Source organism: Echinops telfairi, unplaced genomic scaffold, assembly GCF_000313985.2.
Source record: "Echinops telfairi isolate 266 unplaced genomic scaffold, ASM31398v2 ScPeMD7_3533;HRSCAF=4204_0, whole genome shotgun sequence".
Lineage (NCBI taxonomy): Eukaryota > Metazoa > Chordata > Mammalia > Afrosoricida > Tenrecidae > Echinops > Echinops telfairi.
The window spans coordinates 40,756,513-40,765,997 of record NW_022107431.1 but is presented as its reverse complement, the minus strand read 5'-3'; the positions used below and the strand labels follow the sequence as shown (position 1 = coordinate 40,765,997).

The 9,485-nt window shown below is 48.3% G+C and overlaps 1 protein-coding gene across 1 annotated transcript in view; it reads left to right on the top strand.

Annotated features, from left to right (window-relative positions):
- Positions 1-6,716, top strand: part of DDO (D-aspartate oxidase) — a 50,959-nt gene extending 44,243 nt beyond the window's left edge. Inside the window, exon 5 of the mRNA XM_004702007.2 lies at positions 5,321-6,716. Coding sequence (XP_004702064.1) covers positions 5,321-5,888 — 568 coding nt within the window. The 3' untranslated portion in view covers positions 5,889-6,716. The remainder of the gene's footprint in view (positions 1-5,320) is intronic.
- Positions 6,717-9,485: the final 2,769 nt, after the last annotated feature.

Sequence of the window (9,485 nt, the reverse complement as noted above, 5' to 3'; positions counted from 1 at the left end):
TATGCATATAGTTAGGTTTAGGACTTCTTCCAACATTGCCTCTTGGTTTTTTCGTTGAAGTTGTTGTGGCTGATGGCTGCTTGCGATGTGTTGTTTTAGAGGGGCCCAGTGCCATTTTCCAGAGAGTTGAAGAGCACTGGGCTCTCTCTGGGAGACTTGTAGGAATGCTTCTTCGACCTGCCTGCAGCTAATTGCACTATGGGGTTGGCCTACCACTTTATCCTCCTGTGGCTTCACTCTTTTTCTAACCAACCAGTATTCTGTTATTTGGAAGGTAAGTTGGATGGTCCTCTCAGGGGATGCTGGTTGAGTGGTTATGACCCGATAGGATGGTGCTGCACTGAGTGATCTCACAGGAAGCTGTACTGGTGTGGCCCACGGCAGCTTGGAGCATCACAGAGGGTGTGTGGGGGTGCCTGCTGCAACAGGAGTGCCACAGAAGGCAGGTGGGTGTTCCTGCTTTGGTGTAGAGCACTGTGGGTGGGGGTGGAATTGCCCTAATCAGCTAGATCACTGTGCAGGTTAGGCAGAGTTTCCTGCAGCGGCATGGAGCACTGGAGAGTGTTGGTGGAGCTGGCTTAGGCCATGTGAGGCACTATGGCTGGCTGGAGGACGTTCCCTCAGCCACGTGGGACCACAGAGGATCGGCAGTAGCTCCCCTAGCCTCACAGACCACTGTGAAAGATTGAATGAGGTTCCCCCAGACAAGTGAAATCCCCCAAAGGGTGGGCAGGAGTTCCCCCAGCAGCCTTGGAGGGTAAGCATGCATTTCTCTGCAGTGGGAGGTGGGTGGGTTTTCCCCAGCCTCATGTTACACAGTAGAGGGCAGAGCTCCCCTAGCTGGCTGGAGGGCAGGCATAATTGCCCTAGGCTATGGTGAGTGGCCTGGAGGTTAGCAGTGGCATGTGAGAGAAAAGGGAAGGGAGAAAAAAACCTGAGCCCACTGAGACTGTGGGGGGGGAAGAGAGAAGAGAGAGAAATAAAAATAAAAGTAAAGACATAGCTGAGCCCCAATCACCTGGCCTTGGGGCTGGCGGGGTTTAAACTCTGACCAGAGGCAGTGGCAAGCTGTGCCTGTGTTGAATTAAAGGCCTTGGGCCAGCAAAAGAAGCCCAGCTCTGGCCAAGACTGTAGCAGGGATAAGGTTAAACCTTAGCTAGCCTCCAGTGGTAAGCCGAAAGCCCACAGCTCCTTAAAACCTAGTGGATCAGTGCTACTTATCTTTTTGGTGCCCCTCCTGTGACCCGGCAGTGTGGACTTTCCCTCTGAGTTGGTCTCCTGCACTGATTTCTACAGAGTCCCTCTGGTATGTGTTACTCCATCACCATCTTGCTGGAAGTCAATCTTATATAAGTTTTTGCTATTGTCCACTTGATCCTACATAGATAATTCTTTTTAAAGTGATGATGCACAAAGCAGACTGCGTTGCTAACCACAATATTAACAGTTTTAACCCACCAGCCACTCTGCAGGAGAAAGATGAGGTTATCAGTGTCCATTAAGATTTGAGGTCTTAGAAACCCAAAGGGTTTCTGTCCTATGAATTTGCTGTGAGTCAGAATTGATTCAACGCCAATGAGGGTTTTTGTTGTTTGTTTTTGTTCTACCATGGTGGCCCAATAGTCAACCACTAGGTGTTGAACTGAAAGGTTGCAGGTTTGAAACAACTGCTGATTTGGGGGAGAAAATGGCAGCCTGCTTCTGTAAAGATTTACAGCCTTGGAAACCCGGTTGTGGCAGTTCTATACCCTATGATTTCTTCATAGTCTGTTCTTAGTTTGTAAGCGCCACTAAACCCTTTTCACCACGCATGACCCTGTTAGGTCTTTGAAATACTGGTGGCAGAGCTTGTAGCATCAATCACAGTAATACACAAGCCACCCTAGTACAAAACTGACAGATGAGTGGTGGACCACCTTCTTAGTCATCTCCTACTTTTGTTCCTGAAGTTTCTATTCTTTCCTATGCTTCTTTTTAGCATTAAACATCTCTTCATCTAGCCTTGGAAGGTAGATGGTGGTCATAATGTCTGGAATGACCACGTTTGCTTTCTTGGAGGTTAGTAGGCGGCCTACTCTATCTCCATTTCCAGTGCCAGCCCGTCCCAGATCCCTCTGGTACAGGTATGAATTCTAGCACCCAAAGAGAGACAACACCAGTGTGATACCACCCAATCTCGGATTTCATTATGTCTCCAGTATTGGTCAACACTTCCTTCAAGTCCACTAGGTACTGAGCACTGAATTATGTCTTTCTTAGGTTGGGTTCTGTAGAGAAGCAAAACTAATGATGCTTATCTATATTATATATGGAGAGAAATTATCAAGAAAATGGCTCCTACATTTGTAGAAGTGGGAAAGTTTAGTCCAAGCATATACCAGATCCCTGGGTCAGATGTTCAGCTGGAAACTTGTTCTGACTCATGTAGCCTTGTAGGCTGATGAACCCAATAATGGCAGGATCACCACAGGCTGATGGCTGCAAAGGTGATGAATCCAAGGTTATCAGGTCAGTCTTCTGATTGGAGAGGCAAATGAATCCAAGATTGGTGGGTCAGATGGCAGGCCACTGGCTCCCAGGATTGGCAGGCAATATGGCAGGCTGTTAGCTCAAATCCAAAGGACAGGAGGTCTGTGAGCCAGATCAAGGATCCAGACCCAGCAAAAAGCAAGCAAGCTTCTCCACAGCATTCACTTATATTGGAAGTAGGCCACACCCCTGAAGGAATTTCCTTTCAATTTCATCATAGCTGTGACCTGAGTAAGGGTGTTACATTCCACCCTAATCTTCTTATAGCTGTTTGGCTGCTCATAGCAGATTCCCATCTTGGAATTAGATGACATCACATTGTGCTAGGTCTCATCAGAATGATTACAAGGTCTTAACTGCCACTGAGCATTCTGACCCAGCAAAGTTGATGCAAAACATAACTATCACAAAGCATGAGACAAAGTCTCTTCCCTTGAGGAATTTAGAATGTATTGTTGTCAGTGCCCTATCATTTATTGTGCTTAATAGTTTTCAAGGTACTGTCGTTTCCTTGTCTTCATTTGATCTTCACAATCACCCTTTGTTAGTCTGGGTAGACTAGATAAACAATTTCATAGGCACTCAGCTGTGTATAAGAAAGAGCTTTATATAAAAGGGCAACTATATATTGAGAAAACATCCCAGTCTAGATCAAGTCCTTAAGTCCGACAACCCATATGTCCGATACCAATCTATAAAGTCCTTTTCAGACTCACAAAACACATGCAATGACACCGAATGCAGGAAGATCACAGGCCAGTGGGTGGGAAGTCTTGTGGATCCAGTGGTGTTGTAAGCATCTCAATGCTGGCAGGCGTCTTCACATGGCTCCTCCAGCTCAGGGCACTAGTATAGCTCCATGTGTCTTGTCAGCTGCAATGTCTCCCAGGGAGTGAGCAGAGAGAGTGTGTTTCCCTCCTCCAACCAGCTATGTATCTCCTTAGCACCTCCAAATGAGGTCATCAAGCTGCAAGCTGATTGACCAGATTGTGTAACTACCACACACCCCTTGAGAAGTGACACGAGGTGGTGTCCACTTCCATCTTCCATCTCCTTTGCAGAGGAGCCCCTTGACGATGAGCCTGATGCTCTACCTATCTTCAGTCCCACTTCGCAGTGTGCCCCACACGCAGACACACAACCTGCATCTGTTGGGCAGGGTTGCTGGTAGTCTCCTTTTCTTCCTTGAGTTCCTAAATTCTACAAATGAACTTCTACAAGTGACAAAAATGAGAGAACCTGGATAAGTCCTTTCTTTTCATAATTCCATAGAGTTGGCCCAGAAAATCATCAACAAGCCAAATGATCAGCTGCAAATATCTCATATGTTTCTTGTGTTTGCAACCCTATGGTGGATGTATGGGGTCTTGCCTTAACTGCTTCTGACTAGTCCAGAGAATTAACACAATGAGACAAAATGTCCAAGGCGGGAAATGGAGGCATTAAGTGAATGACATGAACACGGAACGCTTGGGTGTTTCAAATACCAGGGGAATTTGGTATTTACTTAACCTCAGATTGTTGGGTGACACGGCTTGGTTATTAGCTTAAAGATCGGTGATTGGAACCCACTCAGTGGTGCTGCAGAAGAAGGGATTGCTGATCTGCTTCCACAAAGATTTCAACCAAGAAAACGGAAGGGGCCAGCTGTACTCTGTAACACGTGGGATTACAGCGCGTCAGAATCAACTCACCAGCCACAGGTGTGGCTGTTCGTTTTGGCAGAATGATAGGAGCTTAAAACCCACTGCTATCGAGTCAATGCCGACTCATAGCAACCCTGGAGTACAGGATAGAACTGCCCTGTGGATGTAGAAGACTGTAACTCTTCATGGGAGGAGAAAACCCCGTCTTTCTCCTTTGGAGCAGCTGGTAGTTTTGAGCTTCTTGACCTTGCAGTTATCAGCCCAACTCATAACCACTACACAACCAGGAGTCCTTCAGAATGGCATAGGAAGTCCACAAAACATAAAAAAGAGACAGGACGTCTCCCTTTCTTTGTTTTGAATTCCCTCAAACAGGTTCTTATTTAAGTTCAGTGTCAGAAATCACCAGTTTCTAAGGATATGAGGCAGTTGGTGTCTAGGGTTTGGCCTGCTTGGGCCCCAGGAAGTAAGGAGGCCTGGTTGCCCAGTGGGTTCTGGGTTGGGCTGCTAACTGCAAGGCCTGAAGTTCAAACCCATCACGAGCTCTGTGGGAGAAAAGGTGAGGTCTTTTGCCAACGTCAAGATGTAGTCTTGGAAGCCATAGAGGCAGTGCTTCTCTGAATCAATGGCAGTGAGAAGAAGGTGGGCCCCTGGGAGTTCTTGAGGCGTTTGTCCTCTGAATTGTTGCCTCATTTTGGGGTGTGTGTGTGTGTGTGTGTGTGTGTGTTCCTGTCCTGTACATTTTTGGAAATATTTTCCTTCAGTTTAAAAAAAATACTTCTTTTAAAAACAGTTTTATTGGCACATCACCCACATATCACACAATTCAGCAGTGCAATCACATCAAGAAGAGTTGCACAATCATCAGCACAATCAGTTTCAGACACTGCCTTCTTTCTTGTACTCCCTGTTACTCACTTTCCATTGTCTCCCCGCTTCCCCTTGCTACAGTCGCAGGAAATCATGAATCCAGTTGCTGTCTCTAAGATCTACCTAGCCTAGATTTCATCTACAGGAAACCTTAACTCCTCTCCCCCCCCCCAAAAAAAACCCAAAAACAAACCCAACCAAAAGCTAACAACGTTTACATTCTTTCCTTGTTGAAAGTGTCAGGACACCAGCCTAACGCCTCTCTTTTCTCCCAGAATAAAAGCGAGTGGAGGCCTGATGCTCACGCGGCGAGTAGAAGACCTGTGGGAGCTCCAGCCCTCCTTTGACATCGTGGTCAACTGCTCAGGCCTTGGAAGCAGAGAGCTTGTGGGAGACTCACAGATTCTCCCTGTGCGGGGCCAAGTGCTCAAAGTTCAGGCCCCATGGGTGAAGCATTTTATCCGAGCTGAGAGTGGGCTGACCTACATTTACCCGGGCGCATCCAATGTAACCCTGGGTGGAACTAGGCAAGAGGGAGACTGGGAGCTCTCCCCAGACCCAGGAACTAGCAGGGAGATCTTTTCCCGGTGTTGTGCTCTTGAGCCCTCCCTGCGTGGAGCCTATGACGTAAAGGAGAAGGTTGGCTTGAGGCCGTCTAGGCCAGGTGTGCAGCTGCAGAAAGAGCTCCTAGTCCAAGATGGCAGGAGGCTGCCTGTTGTCCACCACTACGGCCACGGGAGCGGGGGCTTCTCTGTGCACTGGGGCACGGCTCTGGAGGCCACCCAGTTGGTGAGTGAGTGGGTCCAAGCCCTGAGGACCCCTGCCCCCACAGCAAAACTGTAGGTGGCATGACGTGACAGACAGCAGATGGTTCCAGAGACTATGGGTCAAAATACAATTTCATCTCTGGAACAGGTTCAATAACATTTCTATTGCACAAACATTCAATTAGACATGTTTTCAAAATCAGCAAGGATGCAATATGTATTAGTAGACTTCGAAAATCCAGTACTAATGATTCAGGCACAAGGCTCTGTTTTTGTTAAAACCACTTGTCATATAAAGGAAGATTTTTTTTAGATTGAGTGTATGTTCGTAGACCCATGCTGATTTACATAGGTGATGCCAGCTGTCAGCATTTTGGCTCATAAATTATCAGGAGATAATGAATAGGAAACATTTAAATCCCCATCACCTAGGATCTTCTTCAGTTGTAGCCAAGTGAGCATCATAATCCTTCTAAAGAAAACTGCGTGGCCATCACTCAATACAAGCTCATTATATTTAATTGAAGGCTAAGCACACTTCCTGCTAATACTAATGGTAGCCTCCCCTCCGCTCAGCTAGTCATGGTGGAAGAAGATGAGCATGAAGTCGCTTAAGGATGTGGCGTCAGCTCAGTAGCTTCCGGGGGTTAATCACTCAAGAGCGGTTCATGCCATCCTCACTAATGACTAAGCATATTTGAAAATTGAACATCGTGTGCAGCCAAAGAGCTAATTTGCTAATTAAAATGGAACAATCCTTCCCAAAGAAATAAAAACAGAGAACTCTGTGCCAGCTGTTAACAAGTAGCACGGAAGAAGAGGGCAACGGCCCCATGATCGATGAGTTTGGGAATTGTTGAATTCTTGACATGTCTTTGGCTTGGGTAAAAACCAGTTAAACCAATTTCTGCCAAGTTGATTCCAGTTCATGGTGATGCATTCACGTTTTTCAATGGCTGATTTTTTTCAGAAGTCTATCATCGGGCCTTTCTTCCAAGGTGTGGTAGTTACATTATTCCACGTGAACATGAAGATATGAAAGTGTAGGGGTGGAGTCTAGCCTGGTCACAGGTCACAATCAGGTCACAGCCTGATGGGGCCTCCTGGTGGGTGTGGCCTGTGAGGAGGATCCTGGGGACTTTCTCTCTCTCTCTGCCTTCATCTTCCTGTTGATGAAGCACACTGAGATCTGCAAGAGCCCTGGAGATGCTTCCGCCGCCATTGAATCCACAAGACTGCACCCCCGGGCTTGTGATCTTCCTGCATTCTGCAGCATTGCTGTGGCTGTGTGAGTCTGAGGATGATTTATGAACTAGTATGGGACTTAAGGACTAGTATTGGACTTAAGGACTTGATCTGGAATGGGCTGTGATGTCTGCTTGATACATAAGTACTTCTTGATAGAAAGTTCTCTCTTACACATATATGAGTGTCCCTGGTTTTGTTTCTCTAATCCACCCGGCCTAACAAACAGTGACTCTCAGAAAACCAGCTCATTGAGTTGATTCCAACTCACAGCAACCATATAGGACAGGGTAGACCAGTTAGAACAGCCCTACAGGACAGGGTGTCCACGATTGTACTGCTTATGGAGTAGAAAGTCTGGTCTGTCTTCTATGGAGTGGCTGGTAGTTTCAAACAACTGACCTTGAAGTTAGTTGCCCAACATGGGACCACCACGACACCAGGGTTCCTCCCTAGGGTGCCTCTAGGTGGACTGAAATCACCAATCTTTAGGTTAGTAGCAAATGCATGTTAACCATTTACACTCCCAGGGATGCACCAGTGGATGAACAGATCTGAAACCACCTTTGTTAATTGCCATCTAGTCCGTTCCAATACATGGTAATCCACCTGTTGCTTTCTCCTGGAACTCCTCCGGAGATCTCGCAGGGCTGCGATCTTTCTGAACTGTACAAGTAGGCTTATCTTCCAAGGCGCTGCTGCGTGGGTTCAAATGGCAGCTTTTCTGGGAGTGTGGTCAAGTGCTTAAATCTACTGCAGTCAAGTCAAATCAAACGTGGTCCTTTTCTACAAATTTCCACCAGGTGGTGCTGTTGTACCAAATTCGGATAATTTGTTATTTTAAAAATTTAGAAAGAACTGGAAATTACAAAAGATAACATGTGCCCAAGAGAGACAGAGACCGAGACCGAAACAGACAGACATTTGCAGCTCTGGGGTTTACATGGCGCCAATGCAGATAATGCCTAAAACACCCGAGACCAACCAAGTCTCCCCATCAAGCTCCCAGAGTGCATCCCAGCCCTGTTCCTTTCACGACCGGTTTGTTCCTCCTTTCGGCACTGCACGGTGCATTCCTAAGGTAAAGGCATCCGTTCTGCAGTCTTCCTGCGTCTTTGGGGCAGCTTTTGCATGTCGCTGAGGTGACTGAACACACCTGGCCAGGTGCGCTGTGTTCCGTATTGTCAAGGGTCCGCGGGACCAAAGGAAGAGCCTCGGTGACATGGACCGGCAGAGTGGAAGCGCTCTGGACTCTCCCTGAGCAGGGATGGGGAGGACCACACTGGACCTGGCAGTGCTTCGTTCTGCTAGGAGCAGGGTTACGGTGCCCCGGGAACGCCCCAATCCGCGCAAAGGTTCCGAACATAATGCTCCGAACCTTAGGCACGTAACACGCTTAGGGAGACTGGACGCACACACCAGCGAGGCCCACGTGTCCTCCTAGAATAGCCTTTAGGGGGAAGAAATGCACCGCGGAACCGCTTCACAACGGAAAGGACCATTCCGGCCAGCATTACAGATGCTCGGAGTTCCTTTTTAAGAATTTGCATTATTTTTATTTGGAGCTCCTTTCCCCCTCCTCCTCCTGCGCCCGCCCTCCGCGGCTGCCAGTCCGCTCCTTCCCCGTGGATCTCCGGCCGACGGACTAAGCCCGGACTCGCGCATCGGTCCATCTTCGCTTCCACGGTCTCTCGAAGGGTCATCGACTTGGTCAGTCGCTGCCGGCCCAGACACGCACGCCAGGATCACGTGGGGACCTTAAAAATACTGATGCCCGCCTGACCCACGTGCGTCTGAGCGCCGGGGTCACGTGGGGACCTTAAAAATACTGATCCCCGCCTGACCCACATGCGTTGAGAGCAGGGCCTGGCGGATGGCCTCCCGCCTGTGCATGCAGAGTAGATGTGTTACTGCCTGTTATCCCTCGGCCCCAGGAACAGAGAGGCAGAGTCCCCGAGGCTGCAAACCACAAAGGAGTTTATTGACTAGCTCGAGCTAGGGCCCAAGTCCCAGAGCACCAACGCCGTGGCCACCAAAGACAAGGACCCCGGCCTGGGGCACAAGCGAAGCTTTTATACTCTACAGGTTACATAAACTGGGTGAAACTATCCCCACAATGACTTCATCTGGAGACAATTGGTTGTGCAGGTCTTTTTGGTTGGCTGGCTCCACTCTCGGGACATTCCAATTGTGGTCACTCAGAACTTTCCAGGTGCGGTCAGCGTCATTGTGATCACTCGGGCGTTTCCAGGTGTGGTCAGCGTCATTTCGGGGGAGAGAGTGACTTTGTTAGAGAAACGAAACTTAGGCCTGCCTTAAGAGGCTTGGCCTGTCATGGAGTCACCGCTGCCTTACAGAAGCTCCCGCTTGGAAAGTGACCTTCACAAGCACCTTGACCGGCTGGTCTTCCGAGGGTTCCAGCAGTTCC